Source organism: Corapipo altera, unplaced genomic scaffold, assembly GCF_003945725.1.
Source record: "Corapipo altera isolate COAL_440 unplaced genomic scaffold, ASM394572v1 64, whole genome shotgun sequence".
NCBI classification, from domain to species: domain Eukaryota; kingdom Metazoa; phylum Chordata; class Aves; order Passeriformes; family Pipridae; genus Corapipo; species Corapipo altera.
The window spans coordinates 2,888,542-2,907,493 of NW_020884893.1; the positions used below are offsets into that span (position 1 = coordinate 2,888,542).

Below are 18,952 nucleotides of genomic sequence, written 5' to 3' on the forward strand. Positions count from 1 at the left end.
GCATCATTCCCCTTCAGATGAATTATAATCAAAGTGGTTTCCATTTAGCTAAGTCACTTACAAAGCAGCGTGAGCCTGACAGGTACAAGGTATGAACCCCCTTACCTTGCTTATGTGAAACTCCAGTTTTCTGATGTATCTCTCCACAGAGCGGATTTGCTTTTGAAGAGGAGAGACAGAGAGAGAAGGGGACTTGAGAAAATATTTCCTAAACATGTCTGTAAGTTACACAGCAGACACATCATCCATTTTTCTCTATTTGTAGCATTTCCTCTCATCCCCCATAGGCTCACCTTGTCCAGGTCATAGTAGAAAGCCTGAAAGAGAAATGGCAGAGGCTGAAGAGGAGAGCATGTGTATTTGTACCTACTAATGATACTTTCATAGGTACTGCAAGACTCACTACCTTAAATTGCACTAAATTGAGATTACAAACATTGACCACTGAGCAGACACAAGGAGATACCATCCCAGTAAAGAAATAGGATCTGAAAAACACTGCTGGATGTTGAAGATGAGAAATCTCCAGTTAAATTCTCACATCTAGGGCTACCTTCCTCGGGAAATTGCTGATTGTGATGCCTCACTGGATCCCACCTCAGCATTTTAACTGGAAAACTCCTGGGAGTCCCAGGTGGGAGAGAGCATCTACTTTTGTGACTTTATTTAAGTATTTGACATTAAAAAAATCTTACCAATCTGGAGTTCCTTTTTGTATCTTTGTGTCGACCAGAGAGATAATCTAATTCCGTCTGATGTGCTTCCAGGTATTCACTGGAGAGAAAGAAAACCCACTGTTAGATTCCTCTGGCACATTGATTAGAAATTCTTTGGGGAGGTGTTTTCAGCAGAATGTTAGGAAGCAACTTCCTTCTCCAGAAGACTTCCCTTGTTTTACTCTCTTGAGATGTGAATGGCTACAGGGACATGAGCCAAGAGATGACAAAGGCTGGTTTCCATAGACAAATACTTGTTCTGAATGCCAAGCTGACCCTAGAGGAACATCTGTACCCCACAAGTACCAGAAGATGGTTACTGTCACTCAAAATTTAAAGATGCTTTACATTAGGAATCCTCCTGACTCCTTTTTCCTCTGACAAGGTGTGGAGTGCTGCAGTGCAATGCGAGGCCAGTGTTGCTGCATGAGTGTACACAGCATATACACATACACACTGCACTCAAACCTTCACAGGTTCTTGTTTCCCTTCATTTAAAATAAATCATTCAAATGAAAGATGGGCTTTATCCTAGAACTTGAGGCAAAACAAAACAGACAGTAGAGCTGGTAGCACTACTAAAGGCAAGAAGAAAGGAGGGATTAGGAGAAGAGCAAGTTCTAACACATAAACCAGCTCTAAGATCTTTTCAGATTTCTCTGACTATTCCTACCTGAACCTTTCCTGTCAGTTCATTTGTTGAGAAAGTCTCTTCTGCAGTTACTGAGGAGAAAGAACCAACCCCATCTTACAAAGAATTGCAATATGGAACACTTGCCCTACAAACCCAAGCTCACAGAAGTGCTGCCCAGGTAAGGAAAGGCAGATGCCATCAGTGTTTTAGCAAACAGAGCTCAATACCACATTGAGACAATTCCTTGACAATTACTTTTTCCAGAACAAGACCTATTTTGCAAGGTGTGAGGCACTTGGTGCCAGTTGGCTTCTACAGAGTTGCTTGCACACGTGGGTTGTGCCTTAGGAGTTTCCACAGGGCCTTAAACTTTTTCTGCTGAGACCATCGTCTTCCAACTTTGCTTTTAATACAGAGCAGACTTAGGTAACTTTTTCCTCTTACGTTTAAGAGGGAGCAAGAGTCACCCAGTAAAGGCTACATTATTAGACACAGGCTCTGAGCAGTCAAAATAGCCTCATTTTAGACAGCTGCACTTACTCACATTTGCTTTGATGCATTTCATTTTCTTACTGTTTCAAAACCAGTTCCCCCAAGACACCCCATGTCTCCAGCATTCAACTGCCTGCCCTTAACACTTGTCCATTGACAGCTCAGTGCAGAAGTAGCCAAGGCTGGTGACAGAAAAGTGTTCACTTACCTTTCAGAAAAGCTTCATCACTTTTAGATTTAAGTATGTTGGAATTACCAACCTGATGAAATGGCACCCAGATGGCTAACAGAATAAAGAGTTATTTTCTATGGCTATAAAGAAACAGGCATGTAAAAACATGTTCTGCACTAAAAATCCAAGTCACTCCAGCACCAAGTGGACTTTGTCTGCATCTACTTAAAATTTGGACTTTGCATTGCTATTTAATACAGTTGTTTTCTGTAGGTTACTTCAGTCAATTAGTTGCTACTCAGTTTTGGCAGGAGGCTGATCCTATGGTATTCACTGCAAAACTGGGAACAAATTCTGATCCACTTTATGGTTTCTCCTCCCTAAGCTCTGATAAATTCTAAACTCTGCAAAAACATTTGGTTTCATAGTTTCTTTTAAATCTAAATCCTCTAATAAGACGTTGGTGGATATTTTTAGGGCTAAGACTTCATAGCCTTTTATTGGACTAAAAATGTGACACATCTGACTTTACAACATATTATTACAGTGCATTTTATGTTCTTTGCTTAAGAAAACAAACTCTGACCAAAATTAATACAGTGGCAAAATTTTGGGGACAGCAGCAACACACATGAAGTAACTGTTAGTAGGATGCCAGCAGAAAGAGCTACAGGGTTTACACATCCAAGAAAAGGTATTTTATCTTCTGATAGGAGCTGCAGGGTGTAATTGAAGCTCTGTGATAACAGATGGACCCATCAACATCAACTGTAATGCTTTAGGATGTGCATTTTTGTATTACAAGACCTGGGGACTCTGCTGAAGGCAGAGCAGTGTCGGTCACCCAGGGAGGCACAGCCCTTGTGGGCTGTCTCTGCTCACCCATGGCCTGTTTGCCCATTCAGCACTGAATAATATCAGTGTTCTCTGAGGTAAATGCCACCTTCCCTAAAGCCACAGGACCCTGAAAATTCAGGCTCCCAGCCCACCCTTTGGTCCCCATTGTCTGCTGCAAACACCCCACACCAGCCAGACAGAGCCAATGAGCACAACTGGTCTCTAGCCTTTACACTCCAGTCTGCCCTGGTGCAGCAGTGGCTGTACAGTCCACCCTGATAAAGGCTCTGAAATAATGCCACATTTACAGCAAAGTAATGTTATTTACATTTCCATAAGGAGATGGAGCTGTACTACAGCTCTGCTTCATCACCTTGACACAGCTGAAATTTTCAGGTGTACCTGCTTAGACTGCCCTTACAAGACACCCAGAGATGACTTTTGAACTTCAGACTATAATTCCATTAAAAGAGGGTGAAAAAAAAGAAACAAAAAGCCACCCCGACACCTCCACCCCTCCTAGAATAGCTAATTGTGCAAGTACTCCCTAATTAGTACAGGGACAATAGAAATGGTTGAGGAACCAGCCTCCCCACTGTGTCCTTGCAGGGCATACCCTCACTTGCACTCGATTTTAATTCAGCTTTTTGAGTCAAAGCAAACTGCACACACTTCCCTCTCCAGAAACTTTCTGCCAAGCACTGCCCAGGCCTGGCTGTCCCATCCCTGCCCTGCCACCCTGCAAGCTCTGAAAGCCTCCCTTCCTCACAGGAGCTCAGCTGCTCCCCAGGAGATGGACAATCTCCCCACTGAGTTCTACCTGTCCCTGGGGAAAACAAAAACATCAGAGCACTTTGCTTGCAAGCAGACTGAGAGTGAATAAAACTTGTTTTACAAGGTCCCCAGTCAGTGTCTGGGGAAGTCACCACACATGTTTAGAGATGCCAGATGGAGACAGAGCACAGTGACAGACAGACTTAAGCAGCATGACGAGGTGAGGTAAATTGCAATATTTAAAAAGTCCTTACTTAAGTCCTTTCTTCAAAGCTTCAAAAATTTTCTTCACCTGCAGTGGCTTTGGATCCCAGATCAGTGCCCCCTTCTGCAGGGAATTATAAGCCTTGGGGGGTTTCAGAGACATCCTTGATCTCACTGAGCTTCTGCTGAGAGACTTGCTGTAGAAAGAGAAAAGAAATACAGGGAAGATGCAAAACCCATCACCTGGGAGAAGGGAGATGCCTAACCCACAAAGCTTCCAGGCTGCAAGTTGTATGTCCAGCTCCATCGACATTTACATCAGAAACTTCACACTGCTGGCAACTGCTCAAGGTCTGACTGATGAAGCTCACATAAAAACCCTTAGCAACAGCCATTCCTCTGCCTGCACTCCATCCATTTAAACCATGGCTCAGAGCCCCACCACAGTTTTGAAAAGCAAACTACCCAGCCCAGATTGCATACAAGATAGAATCATCAAGGTGTACTTTCAGCATCTAACACCTCACTTAATTACTTTTAAAAGGAGCTACAAAACCAAAATGAAATATTGTTTCTACGAGAAGTCCCACACAGGATTTTTTGTGCCAAGCTACAGAGTGAGAACACTCTGAGCCATTACTTATATATATATTTACATCATTTAAACCAGAAAAGGAGCTCTCTGCAGATGATTCCTGCCTGGTTTACCTCTATCTATACGTTCCTCTAAGTCTTGGCTATTTTTATATAGTTTTGTTGATAATCCCTGTAAGTCAAACTTTCCCAATCTACCAAAGCAAACCAAACCAGCTCTCAGAGAAGCTTTCTACCTTCTCTCCAATCTCTATCCTAAATTCAACTCACCTGGAGAAATTACCAACTTTAAAAGGCTTAACACTTAACCACTGGCTGGTTTAAGTTCCAGGTATGTGACTGGAGGCCTAAGGAGATTATTGAGCTTGGTGATTAAAGCCCAAACTCAACACACCTGAGAGCTGTCCCTACTCATAGAAACACTTGAGTAACTACTTTAATTATCCTCATCCTAAATTTCCACTTAACTCCATTTTTTAACATATGTTCTGCAAAAAATCTGATAAATTAGGTGTTGCCAAACTTTACTGGATATTTGATTTCTTCACTACAATGATTATCTTAATTTTTTATGATGGCTTAATGTAAAGTGTTAATTAACCAAACCATTTGGAGCTCAGGTTACCTATAACAAGGAACACAACTCTTAAATTAGAAACTTACATTAATATTACTTTTCTTTATTAAGATAATGAATCTTTGAGTATTCCATGCAAAGTGAGAGGGTTCCAGCAGGAATAACACTGGAAGGGTCAGTCTAGCCAAGAACAGCAGTTGAAAGAGTCTCCTAGAAGGCTCATCACTTAAAATCTTTTCATGCTAATAAGAAATAGCATCTCATTCCATGAGTTAGAGTACTCTCATTAGCAAGATACCATATAGAACAGATAACTTCTGTATTTTGAAATTAAACAGACCAAATTACTCCTGGGTTGTGTTTAATTTTGGAAAGTAAAGGACTTTGAAATTTACCTTCAGATTTTTGGACTGCGGATCCTAAATTCAGGAAATCATTTCCCTTCAGTTGGAAGTACAGCATCTAAGTACTGCATCCAGAGAGGTTGGGATTTCAAACTCCCCCTTTGCCTCAGCATCTCCCACTGACTGCTGTAGCCCATAGGAGCACTGAGGTAAGAATCTCCTTTTCACACATTTCATACAGAAGTTCAGTGGCTGATGTGGGCCTGCAGGGCCCAGTAGCTAAAAGCTGGATGCTGTGTTGCTGCTTTCCCTTGTGAACTTCATAATTTCAGTATCAGATTTCCCACTTTATGGATAACAGTAATAATATTTACTTCCTGTGGAACCCATTGTGGAGAAATACGAAGTCGTGTGTCTGAGAGGCTCAAAAGGAAGTTGCTAAAGGAAAGCAAAAGTATATTTAGCATCTGCTTAAGAATGTCCATGTGGACCTGATTTGTGTGTCATCCTCTGGACAAACCTTGCACAGGGCCCCTGCAAGCTCCTGCTGTGTTTTGCAACAGTGCCTGAGGGAGAGATAAGTTAGGAAAGGGTGATTAAAAAATGCTGGGAAAAGCTCTCATGTTCACTGGGCTGTGACTGAGTGTCTAGCACACAAATCTTCCTTATTGCAGTGATTCCTGAGCAAAACTGTCTGTCTAAACACTTACATAATGAAAAGCAACATCTTAAAAATGCATAAAGAGAGGCATTTGGTTAGAAAACCTTTGCAGCAAGAAGTAACAGGATAACCTGAAGGGACAGATGAACTCCTCTGTCTGGAGCACTCATACCCCTGCTGCAGACACAGCTGTTCAGCACTGCTCCTGGTAGAGCCTTTCCCTGCTAGAACTCCCACTCTGCACCTAAGCTCAAGTCTGTTTATATCATTTGACAGAGCTTTTCTCCAGATCTTAGTGACTGGTGTGATTTTAGATGTCTGATCGTTGCTTGGGTTAATATTAATTTTCAGTTTCCACAACAAATCAGTTAATTCAAATTGAAGAATTCTTGATGGCATCACAATCATGCTGGGATTTCATTTTTTGCTCCTACTTTACCATGCTGTGTTTAACTAGAAGTTTGATTCAGTCATTTGGTTCTTTGGTAAGATATTTCATTACATGAGTCAGGTATTTTCCTGATACATAACAGGATTTTTCTGAGCACAATATTCCTAGGGGCATATTTCCCAACACTTCTGTATGATACTGCTAAATGATTCCCTTTGGTATTATTTTAGCATGCACTGGCAGTCATATTAATTTTACATTTATGTATCATATCTGCTAAAAGCACTCAACAGGCTTTACAGGATTGCTAAATTCAGAAAAAGCACTTCTAGTGGAAAAGCTGCAGTTACCTACACAGAGCAGTGCTGCCCAACAGCTTGTGAAAAGCAAAATGGGAAGATCAGTGCAGGATGGTTTAGCAATTACAGAGCCCAGCTGAAGGCTGGGCTCAGCCTTGGCTGCATCATGGACTGTTACTGAGAGCAGTGGGTTTGCAGTGGCCTCCTGGCCTGTTTGATTCCTCCCTTCCTCTCCCCTGTGGCACTGCCAGAACACAGCCCTTCCTCTCATGAACTGCTGCTCTGCTTCAGTAACTCAGCAGGATCTGAGCCAGCTCCAGTGACAGATATTGCCAGGACTCACCATTAGCATCCCCATCTTTTTAAAGGTCTAGGAGACTTTTGATTACCATAACTGCTGAGAAGGCTTTAGTCAGACTTCATCAGTCACTATTTGGCTGCTAGCAGGAAGGGTTGCAGCTCTTCATTTTTCCAGAAGAAATGGACACTATTAACAGTCTGATCCATCACCTCTGTAACCCAACCATCCCTGCAGTGCAGTGTGCAGAGCAGTAACACAGTCTGGGGTGAAGTACAGCTGTTCATCAGTGAACCATGACAACACTAAGTAGTTTTAAGATGAAAATTAAGGAATGACATCTCCTCATAGCTGCCTTAGGTTAAGAACTCCATTCCCAGCCTGCTGCCCAAAGGATCAGGTGCTTTGCTGTGGATGTTACTTACGCCAGTTTTCTGCTTTGCACAGTGCTGAACCCAGTGAAGGAGCAGCTCCTGCTGATCCCACCCCCATCACCAGGGGACACAAAGGTGAGTTTGACTGACATGGTTCCCAGGCAGGGAGTCTGTTGGCTTCTGAAATAAAATACAAAAACAGATGAGTCAAAACCTTCTTGGCAGTTCAGGTTTGTGCTGCTGCAAGTGTTGAGCTGCATGGAAGTGGAAAGTCAAAACAACAGACAGGAGAATAACCAGAAAAAAAGGACTCATCTGCAAATCCTGTTTCCTCTGTTGCCATCCACTATACAATTAATGAGGGATTGAACAGTCTAAAACGAAATCTCTCATGCCCTCTTCGATTTCTGATTGATTTTACAAACTCACTATGCAAAAGCCAGAACAGCCTCAATTCACAGGCTCTCTACATTTGTGATTTTTTTAAAAACCCTGTAATTGTCCCACTGCTTCAGGAGTCCAGGCCAACCAGTGTATTTCCAAATCAGTATGGATGCCAGAACAATACTTAAGCTCCAGACTTAGTGAGGTCCAAAAAGCAGTTCCTTGCATGTGTGCAGAGCCACACTGCAGTCAGTGGTAGGACTGGCTGAGTGTGGTGCTTAAGCCCAAGGCAGAAGTCTGGTTTTAACAGTATATTTCAGGTTCATGCTCCTCCTCTGGCAGGGTTTCTCTTGGATTGCTCTCTTGTTTTCCATCAGTCAAACTCTTTGGCTTTCTGGAGAACTGTGTTCTCTGCCATGTGTCTATAGAATCCAAGGCACAATATAAGTAACAGACATATCCTTCAAAGCAGCTGTAGAAAATCACCCGGACAGTTCATATACAGAAAAATTCCCTTCCTTCCCCCCTCAAGCTGGTGTAATGTAAACACCACAACTGAGTAAAACTGAATCAAACAAAAAGCTGGAGTATGTATTTGTGGGGAGAAGTACAAACTCCAACAAAGTGCTCTCCATGGCCATACAGATGTTTGTCCCACGTTACAGTGTGCCCTGAAGAACAGTGAGTTCTGAATCCACCAGTGGATGCTCCCTCTAGCATGGCTACCATTAGTCACACAGAAGGCCACAAATGGCAAGATAAGGCTTTTTCCCTGGCTCTGCCACTAACCTGGAAAGCAATCTCCTCACTGCTTCTCCAGAGTGCCCGTGAGAACTGAGTGGTTTGATGTACTTCCCAAGAGGAACATGGAGGGTGTTTTGCTAATTCTGGGCTAGCCTACAAGTACAGGAATTACTGCCAGGGACCAAGGTTAGGTATCATCATCTCCCAAAGCAGGAACAGTTGTCCTGGATTTCCAGAAGCAGAGATCCTGCGGTGAGACCAACTGGTCCAGGAGAAGCCACTCAGTCAATTCCCTGGGCTGAGGTCTAAGATTCTTTGTCTGTTCTATGGGCTGTGCCAAGCTCCTGAAAACCTCTGGGAAAAATAGGCAAAACATTTTAGAACAACATGTGAAAATGATAAATTTGAGCCAAACAGCTGCCTGCTTTGCAAGCTCACTGGTTTGTCAGAGATGCTGAGCATGGCAAGGTATCTTACATCTCAGAGGATCAGAGTCCATGTGACTCCACAGCCTCAGTAGTATCCCTGGAAATCTGTTACATGAAAAATGTAGGTGGGTCTTAATCACCTTTTAATCGAACTGTACAGCACTTACATACTCCTCCTTTGAAAAGATCCTACTTAACACCCTTAATCAGACTTTGTACTTGCATCATATCACAGCTGAAGTTTCAAAATATTTTCCATTCTTTCCTCTAGTTTTCAGATGTTTGTAAGTCTGTGAACTGTCACCCCATCAAAAGGATCATTAGCCTGAAAAAGCATGCAACTTACTGAAAAATGTAATTGCATAACAAGCTGTTAAAGGAAGAAATAAAAGGAATAGCCTCATGGTTATTGACCACATCCCTCAGCAAGGCTAAGCCAGATTCCCAGGATCTATTTGTTAGCTCTTAACCTGGGAAACTTAGTTCATGGCTAAAAGGGAGGAAGAAAAGGCAGGAGCAGCTTGTCTAATTTTATAGGACCCCTAATGCCTGCATGGACTGACAGCCTTTGGAGCACCTAGATATGGAACAAACAAAACCAGGCAGGCCCTTGGCAGGGAACAGAAAGCAGAAAATGATGAGAAGACTCCTGAAGAAAATTCTGTGGCACTGAAGTTTAGATGTGAAGGATTATGTTGGAAATGTACAGACCCCCAAAACTCGACTGGGGAAAGAAATAAATTGTTCAAATTGCCCAGACTTGATTCTGCTGCCACATGTGTGTTTATAAATCAAATGTAATTCTGGACTTAAAAAGATGTACTGTGGCAAATCAGGAGGAGTGAGAGATGACTTGGGCCTCACTTGGACACGGCCAAAAGCATTTCAGCTCCTTAGGGTTATTTGTTTTCGTGACTGCACAGAGCTCAGTCCCCGAGGCCACTGACCGTGTCACCTTCTGCTCTAACACAGCTACTCCCCAGAGCAACTCACAGGCACATTTTCCCAGTTCCCCAAGAGCGAAGGGAATTTCAATCATGTTAGGAAAGCACCATTAGAGGGGTTATCTTTCTTACTCTCAAATAATGTCCACAAAGTCAAATACCTCTTGGTACACACCTATACGTATATTTTTTGTAGTGACCTAGAAATCTGACAGCTCCCTTCACACTCCTGAGCAGAAAACCATAAGTTGGATGTCAAGACAACATTTTATTTATAAGAAAGACTTATAAATGCAGTTGTTTAAACAGAGGGTTTTTCTAGCTGGAGTGACTGAAAGAAGTGCTGAGCTATGTTACAAGTGCCCCTGAGAAAAAGCATCTGGACACATCTCGAATTCTACCCGCCTTTAGGGTAGAAATAAATCAGATAAGGACCCTCAACAAAGCTCAGTTCAAATCTGCCTCCTAACCTGTAAGCTCTGCTGTGCAGGTCAGTGTCTCCAAATCTTATAAATACAGGGGTTATGCCCTAGGGGGCAGAGGAACTTCCTCCCTTTTACTCCTCCCAAAAGCAGAGAATGCAAGGACAGTAGCTGGGCAGGGGCTGGCATATGCAGAGCACAAAAATATCAAGCCAAAATGAAGGAGTCTATTGCCAGGGGCAATGAAACACCAAACTACTGGAAAAACCATGGAGTCTTGAAAAATTCCTATAAAGCTGGTGAGTCTCAACCACACATCTCAACTGCCAGGGACTCAACCACTCAAATGTTTTAGTATCAGTTTTGTATGACTGAGCCTTCAGGGGCATTTTTAATATAAATTAAAAAAGGGTGGGTTTTTTTTCAAATTAAAGGAGTAGGTTTGTTTGCCCCTGTTTCGATGATTTGCCATAACAGACTATTGGCATTTAACTTTTGGTGTCACCAAGTATTCAGGCATGTAGGGCCAAACACTGGGGCTCCTGTGGAGCAGTGAGGACACACAAGCTGCGTGTTCTGCTCTGTCTCTGTTAGTTTTAGGATATTCCTCAAGCCAAATGACCTTCATCCTTTACAAACAAAAAACTGGGGTCTGTTTGTGTTTATGGCTAAACTTTTCCAGCCCTAGTCACAACTTTAATTGTTTCTGGGCACAATGGTTTCAACAATTTTATGAGGAAAATATGACTCACTGACTTCTTGCAAAATATTTCTTCTTGTGTTTTGTGCTTTAAATGAGTAGCCATGTTTTTGTGTCAGTATGTCCGAGAGGTTCACTTGAACTTGGTGAACTGCTGCTACAGTAAAGAATTTGTGTTTCCTTCAAGTTTGTAGTGCTCCAACTGTGAATGAGCAGTTGAGTTGGAGACACACACTTTCTCCTGGTTGTGTGTTTGCAGAAACTGTCCCAGATTTCTGCTTCCCTCAGCTCCCTGTGGGCACACACGGAGCTGACAGCCTGGACAGCCAGATCTCCCCAGTGGGGCAGTACCTGCTGCTCACTGCTCAAGTAAACTATTAGTCACTACAGAAAATAAACACAACCACAGAGAAGCTATCAATTGTTAATAACTCCCCTTAGTGGCTTTCTGCCCAGCAGAGGACATGGGTTTATTGCAGAGTTGCCACATAGAATCTACATCTTTCATAGCGTGGTTTTATAAAATTCACTTCATGACAGCCAAACAAACTCACCAGTAATGTGTACTGGGTCTATACCATCTCCACTGAAACTTAGTTTTCTCTGTACGTGACCAAAATCAGCAGTGATTAAGCAGATGAAAATTTAGGGCCTTTAGAGACATTCTCTGGGCCTTAGAAATGAGCTGTGTTTCCAAATAATTATCTGTTGTTTCAAAAAAACCTTCAGTCAAAGGTGCTGGAGTTTTTCATTCCACTTCCCTGAAGTTCTGATAAATTCTACCAAAATAACTGTTTTGCTGCTACAATTGCATTGGCATCGGGGTTTTAGCTGATAGAAATATATGTTGCAAAGATTTAATGGGTCGAAAGACAACACTAACAATAATTACACCAGAAAATTTCTGCCATAAGTCAAATTTAAGACTGATTTTGCAAACCCAGCTACATTTGTCTCCCACTACATTGATGTAATCAAAATTATTTTTCTTCTTGTTGTTTATTTGGGAACGATGGAATTAACTACCCTTTCCAAATGCTGCTGATGGGTGGTACCCAAACACAGGCAGCAGACAATGGCATTTGTCTTTCCTGCCACTGATAAAGACAAATCAGATTGCCACAGTGTCTTCAGTACTGCCAAACATCTGGAACAAAGTCTCAGGGCTGCTCTGGGCTTGAACCACTGAAGCTTTTTGTGCTTTCAACGTGCTGTTGAACAAGCTGGAAGCGCCTAGACCTTGACACTTCCTCTGCAGCAGCTGGACATCTAAAGAATCCAGAGCATTAAATGAATGGAACTGCTGAGGTGTGATAACATCCTGACTCAGCCCCAATCACCCCAAAGGTAGGTGTAGTGAGCTGACTGAACCAGGAGTGAAGTGACCTCTGGGCACAGCAGTGTTGAATCCACTGGGAACATACACACTGTATTTAATCTTTGCTCTTGAGCATTCCTCCAAAAACCCGCTGACCTCAGTAGCAATGTCTACTGTGCTGGATAAACATTCCAAATTTATCATTAAAACCCCTTAAATGTTAAGCATTTTTGTACAACTGTTGGACAAACATTCTATTTATACACTTATTGGTGGAACTGGTTATTTTTCTAGAGAAGAAAAATCATTTGAATTAGGGAGACAGTGCCCTTGATCTCAAAATACATCTCAAAATAGCCATTTTAACACAACATTACATGCAAATAGGGATCCTTTCTTCAAACAAATCCTGTCTGTGGAAAGAAGTCACAGCACAAAGACTCAGAGCACAGCCTGAAAGGTTTTATGTGCTTCACTTGAACACAGGAATTCTGACTGCAGGGATCATTTCTGTACAACTGCTGTCTCACACCAACACATATGAGCTGTAACTAGTCCACCACACAGGTAGGGGAAGAGCCACTGCAGATACAGATGTGGAAAATGGATGTTTGATATTTAGCTTTTCTCTGGTAAAACAGATTTGTGAAAATGGAGGTAAGGGAGACAAACGGCTGCCTGTGATGAGCTTTTGGAAATTTCTCCCTCAGTACTTTTATCATCCATCTCTGAGATACTAAGAAGTAAATTTTATTACCCTTCTTCCACAGAACTTCTTGACCCAAAACTGTTTAATTCAGATTATTAGAAGGGCCCTTTATTTTGCACCAAATTTACATCTGTCAGGTCATATTTTGAAAATCTCAAATGATTCAGGAATATAATCCCATTCTCGAAGGTACTTTAGGCTCTTAGGAGCTGGTTAATTGATTCTTAATAAGAATTACATTCAGAGCACACATTCTTTAGAAAGATGAGTCTTCAGTGTGTAACTCACTTTGGCACTTCTGTAGATTTTATCCAGGCAGATTCAGCTCTTGAATATATATTTAAATACTGCATATCTGCCATACTTTCCTCCTGGCCAAACTCAAGCCATTAAAAGAAAATCAGATAAACGGCTTTGATCCAAGTTATTGCTTTAGTCATTAGGCCCTTCCATAGGTCTATGCCAGCTTCTGGAAATGAAGTCCTGGAGCCCAGGTTTCCTAGGCAGCAATACATTTAAATATCATCAGCTGCTCTCAGACAGGTTCTCCTGTGCTGGAGGTTGTGTCTCTGATGGACCCATTTCTAGGGTGGTGCTCTGAACACAGGACTCAATTTCCAAGCCCAGGATGAGCTGCTATTCAAGTCTGTGATTCAAAATGTTACAGTATTTCTAATCCCTTTCCACCTTAGCACACAGCTCCAAGTTCTATTCTCAGTGACAGCGTGCACATCCAGAGGAAATTCATCAGCCATCTATTCCAGATTCCCAGTAGAATCCAGCAGTAGAAGCTGGCCTAACTCAGTTAATGACCTGGAATCTATTTTTCAAGGCCTGATGTTGGGGTTCACTTTGTGCCTCCCACCAGCAGCAGCACCTGGAACACAGAGGGGACCTCAGCACGGAGCATCCCCAGGGACTTGGCCCTTTCCCTCATGGAAATCTGTCACTTGGAACCACAGTTGGCTGTAAATCCCACCGTGGCATTTGGCAGTGCTGTGATAAGAAAAGAAGCAGTGATTGTATCTAAGCAAATCCTGTTTTCCCCCCTTTGCCAGCCCGAGGCATATCCCCAGGGCCACGCTGCATTTCCATGCCTGTATCACAGCTCTTCCAGGTGCTGGGAGGCTCCTGCAGGGAGTTTGGCTTTCCTCCTGGGGGAAGGCATAGGACAATCCACCCATTACCAGCTGATTTAGGAGCACAGGCCCTGCTACTAACTCCTCTGGTTCCAATTTCCAACTTGATGACAAACTTGCAAGCCTGAATCCGGGACTCAGGAATGTGGCAGGCTCCACAGGCTGGCCTGACTTGCAGCTTTCCCAGCGTTGGCAGAATCTGAGTCTGCAGTTGGCTGCACTGTGATGAATCCTGAAATCCAAATTCCTGATGGGAAGAAGCAGATGGTGCTGAGGGAGAGCAGTTTACAAGTGATGAACAGGCTCTTCCATTTCTGACAAAAGAAAACTTGTCTATGCACTGAGTCCCACCAGTGTTGGCCTTGGGAGGTTCCTTCTTCTTAATTATGAGCCCCAAGGATCACTCTTCTGTAATACACACCTCATTCTCCTTGTTTTCCCCAATCTGTGCCTGAATGAGTGTTACAAACAGACTTATTAGGTGTGATCATGTCTCCATCCATCCATCCTTCTAATGCAGGAGCCCATTGCCAGGTTAATTATGAAATAAGGAAGGTCCTTTATCTCAGCCTTAGGGCTGTGGAGAGTCCCAAGGCTAAGCCTCACTATGGAGAGATAAATGTTTTGATTACTACACTGAGAAGAATATATTAACCAAATCAGACAACAAACTTCCAGTAATAGTGAAATCTGATCTTCAGCAGTATGTGGGATGTAATTTGCTATCTTCAAAAACTGAACCCTGTGAATCACAATATCCCAGTGCTTGTGAAGTGGGACAAACTCTGTCATTTACCTGTCTGATCAGGAAAATTGTCCCTTTATTAAGAATTAAACCATTAAGTCCACTCCCTATGGCAACCTTAGTTTATTCCTATAAATGTTAGCAAGACAATCTTGTGCCACAGAAATAATAAAGTTGTTAAGTTAGGATCAGTATCCCAAAGAACACTGGAAAAAGAGGAAGAGTATACCAAATGTCATAAAAGAGGGAAATAGGTGAGACAAAAGGATTATGCTTTAAAGCCAAATAATTTCTTAAGTGCTGAGTAGACATAGAGTTAGTTCCTTTCAAAGTCAGTATTTCCAGACCTGGCTAGTGAATCTTGGTACTTATCTTAAGATAATGAAAAAAGGTGTATTTTTTAGAAGGAGATAGCAAACTCAAGACAATTTAGAATGTCTCTCATTGGCCAGCTAACAACTGCAGAGTCAAAAAATGACTTGGTGTGTTGGAACATTTTATCTAGGCTGAATTTACTCAGTATCTTCTAACACAGGCTTGAAGTCATTATATTTTCTAACAAATTAGGGTAGCTGTCATAGCAATCCTAACACTGTGTTCTGCACTGATGTTCCCTTTCTCTAGACACTCCACAAGCATGTAAACTTACTTGTGGAAAAAAAAAAGGACTTTGAATATATGTGGATATATCTGTACTTTCCCCTTCACTTCTTACCAGTTCCTAACACGCATGCTCTGACATTCAGGGCCCACATTTTTTATGCTGTTATTCTCTGCTTTTATTTGGTTTGGGCTTGTTTTTAACGAGGTGAACTTTGCACAGCCCAACTTTAGCTCCTATAAAATTTTTGTCTTAAATGGCCAGATTTAGGGATTTTTTCTCTGGAAAGAAAAAGCCCTACATACTCAGCACAGAGCTGTACTTGGAACCAGATGTCTGACCCCCTTTCAACTGAACTAATGAGGACAGGAATCTGGTCAGGAAAACTTCTGTCTAGGTTTTGACTTTGGAATTATGGAAAGAGTACTGCAAAGACTCCATGCTTCCACATAAAGGAAGGGGAGGAGGATGGAGATTCCACTGATGAGGAAAGTTTGCACTTCTGCACTGGCTTGAAGGCACTTCCACCCCAAAGGCCTGTTCATCCCAGTGTCAGTTCTACCCTTTAACTCACACAAGAGTCCCACAGAGAGCAGGCAGAGCCTCAGGGGATGTGAACTGTGCAACTCTGTTCAAACCAGTCTCTGTACAGAAGCCCAGGGTTTGGCTCTGTGTCACCTTTGCATTTGGCAGGTGTGAAAGGACTCTGCTTCTTTCAAGACTTCTGCAAAACATAAAGTAAACTAATTATTGAGGATCAGATGCTGTGAAAACCATACCTTCTAATAGAAATCTGACTGAACACGAACATTTTTAAACTAACTTTGCCCTTCAGTGTGTTTTTAAAATACAAAGTGTCTCCTGCTGCTAGTTCAGAAAGGTTTTTAGGACCATCGTTTCTCTGCCCAATCTTGCTCCCAGCAAAGTCACTGGGAGCATTGCCATGACATGATGAACAAGATCTTTGAGGTCATCATTTGGCACTCCAACTGGAAAAATGCATTAGTGTGGCTTTCTAGAGAAAAGATGCATCAAAGTCTCCCTCTGGTTCCTATCTTAAGCTTCTTTAAAAAAAAAAATGATTCTTGATTTGTCTTTGTGCTCTTCATCAGTAGGTTCCTTGTGGCATAGAGGGGGTTCCTTGCACTGAGCCACAGCAGCAAAAAAGAGGCTTGTGAGACACAGTCATTACATGCAGAGGAAACTGGGTTTAGTGGGGCCCTAGTTCCCCTGAGGACCACCATAATATAAATTATTAATAATAAAAATAAACATTGGCTAGCTTGAACTTCTCTTCATTCCCTCAGAGCTTATTTTTGTGACAGAATTAGCTAAATAAAGCCAACTTGAAAGAATGTTTAATTGCAAACTATCCAAAGAAAACAAAATGGAACTAATTGGTTCTTAGATATTAAACATTCAAAAGGAGATGGCTTTGGAAACAGCTGAAACACTAATGTGTACTGGGATACAAATGGTGAAGTGAGCAGTTAAGCAAAATGCAGCCTAAACTGGACCACATTTACTTTTAAACCAGATAGTCAAGTTTTGTCAGTCTGGTCCTGCCTAGGAGACAGCTTTGTTTCAAGCCTAAAAAGAATTACAGCAATAGTCTCTGAAAATTATAAAATCACAAGAGCCAAACTTGTGTACTTACTTCTGGACATCATCTGCCCAGGAAATACCCATAATCTACAATGCTCATAACTTCATGGAGTGCCTCTTAAATCTATTCCAGCCTAAAGAAGGCATCTTAGCAAAGACAACTGTTTCAAGTGGTTTTTCTAAAGCAGTTATTCTCTTGCAAGTTGGGTAGAGAGAGCTCACAAAGCCAGTTCTGACAACACATCTCCAAAGGAGAGTGGTGGTGCCTTCCATCAGAATAACTGACTGCAGATCTGCCTTGGCCTTTGTAAACCTCCTTTCTTCAGCCCTGTGTTTTTGTTATTGCTATTTAATTCAAATATTTCACAGTCAGCAAATAGAAGGAATCTCTTTGGTCATGTGAAAACTCCCTCTTCATATTCTTTAAAGGTTAAATAGTTGCCATACTTATTTCAGCAGAATTTCTAGCAAGACCAGGAAATGATATCTCTAATATACTCAAGTTTATAAACAAGAAAAAAAACCCCTCTACATTAGAAGGGAGCAAGAAGTAGGTAAGTTATAATCAAAATCATACAGTAAAAATAATTTTATATATTAATTAGTGGTAGAAGAATTTTTCTCTGGAGGATCACTGTGTCCAATGAAATCAGACTGGTGCTCAGCCATTGAAGGGGCACTGTCTAATCAGCCACATGTTTACCTTCCCACTTATCAATAACTGACAGTAACAAGACTTCTGCCAGAGATAAGAGATTCCTAGAAATGCCAGGCCCCCCTACTACACACAGCCCAAGCACACCAGAGCTACTCACTGGAAAAAAAATGCAGCAAATGGAAGTGCTAAGTAGGAGCTGCTCAGCAGGATCAGTCAAGATCAAACCACTTCAACATTTAGGCCAAAAGTTAATGTAGTTTTAAGGTCCCTTGAAATGTTGTGAATATCATCGACAAACACGGCAAGAGTCACTCATGAAAATGCATTTCAGCTCTGTGCACAAAAAAAAAAAATCAATCAGCTCTGTCTCAGACTCCTTCAAAGACTGTGAACCCAATTGTTTGTTCCCTGAGGACTCAAAGCTTTTACTGCAACTAACACATCTGCTTAGTGTTTCCTACTTTTCAGCATCACAAGGAGTTTTTCTTAGACCTTGGACTGGTTTACTCAGCATCTATGTGTAAGTACCAAAAAAAACTCCAACAGAAGAAAGAACTGAGGTCTCCTGCCAGTTTGTTTCTACCTCCCTCCCCTAAAGACACAGGCAATCCTGGCAAAAGGAGTATTCTTATAGGGGTGTTTAGCCAGCATAGCTGTATCTGTATGGGTTTCATTATTTCACATTCCTCTTAGTGCTCACAGCCATGCCAGAAACTTTGAAACACAGATCTACACAATTACACAAGAAAGCTTTGTTGGTTTAAAACAACTACTACAGTCTGAAAGGTATTAACAGCCTACAGATCATGAAAAATCCTTCACTGTGAACACTGTCTATCTGTACTACGAGCACCTCACTGCTATCCAAATATTGCTGGTGTTGACTACAAAACTTCCCCTAGAATGAATGCAGCAACCTGGCAAGACTGTGCTTTCTATCAGCACAGTTAGAACTGTCCCTCAGACCTAAACCAAGGAGGACTAACACATGCAGAAGTTTGCTGTGCACTAGAACTATAGTTTATATGTATTTCTACACATGCACCTTTTGCTAATGCAGGCTCAATAGTAGAAGAATCCATTTTTCACAGTCCTTACCCAAATCAGTTGAGGGCAGGAATCTGTCATGGAGACAGCTGGAGAGAGGGGCCTGTTACTGGTGGCTCAGACACTACAAGGACTTGGCTG

At 42.0% G+C, this 18,952-nt stretch overlaps 1 protein-coding gene across 4 annotated transcripts in view; it reads right to left on the reverse strand.

Moving 5' to 3' along the window:
* The window catches only part of RIPOR3 (RIPOR family member 3), a 52,354-nt gene that overhangs the window by 18,215 nt on the left and 15,187 nt on the right, over positions 1-18,952 (reverse strand). For 3 of the 4 annotated variants that reach the window (XM_027646271.1, XM_027646272.1, XM_027646273.1), the window contains 5 exons: positions 7,419-7,547; positions 3,880-4,026; positions 696-774; positions 294-317; positions 106-159 (listed from right to left, as the gene is read on the reverse strand). In XM_027646271.1, coding sequence (XP_027502072.1) covers positions 106-159; positions 294-317; positions 696-774; positions 3,880-4,026; positions 7,419-7,519 — 405 coding nt within the window. In that variant the 5' untranslated portion in view covers positions 7,520-7,547. Of the gene's footprint in view, positions 1-105; positions 160-293; positions 318-695; positions 775-3,879; positions 4,027-7,418; positions 7,548-18,952 lie in introns of those variants that run through there. The other variant, XM_027646270.1, reaches the window with a different exon arrangement.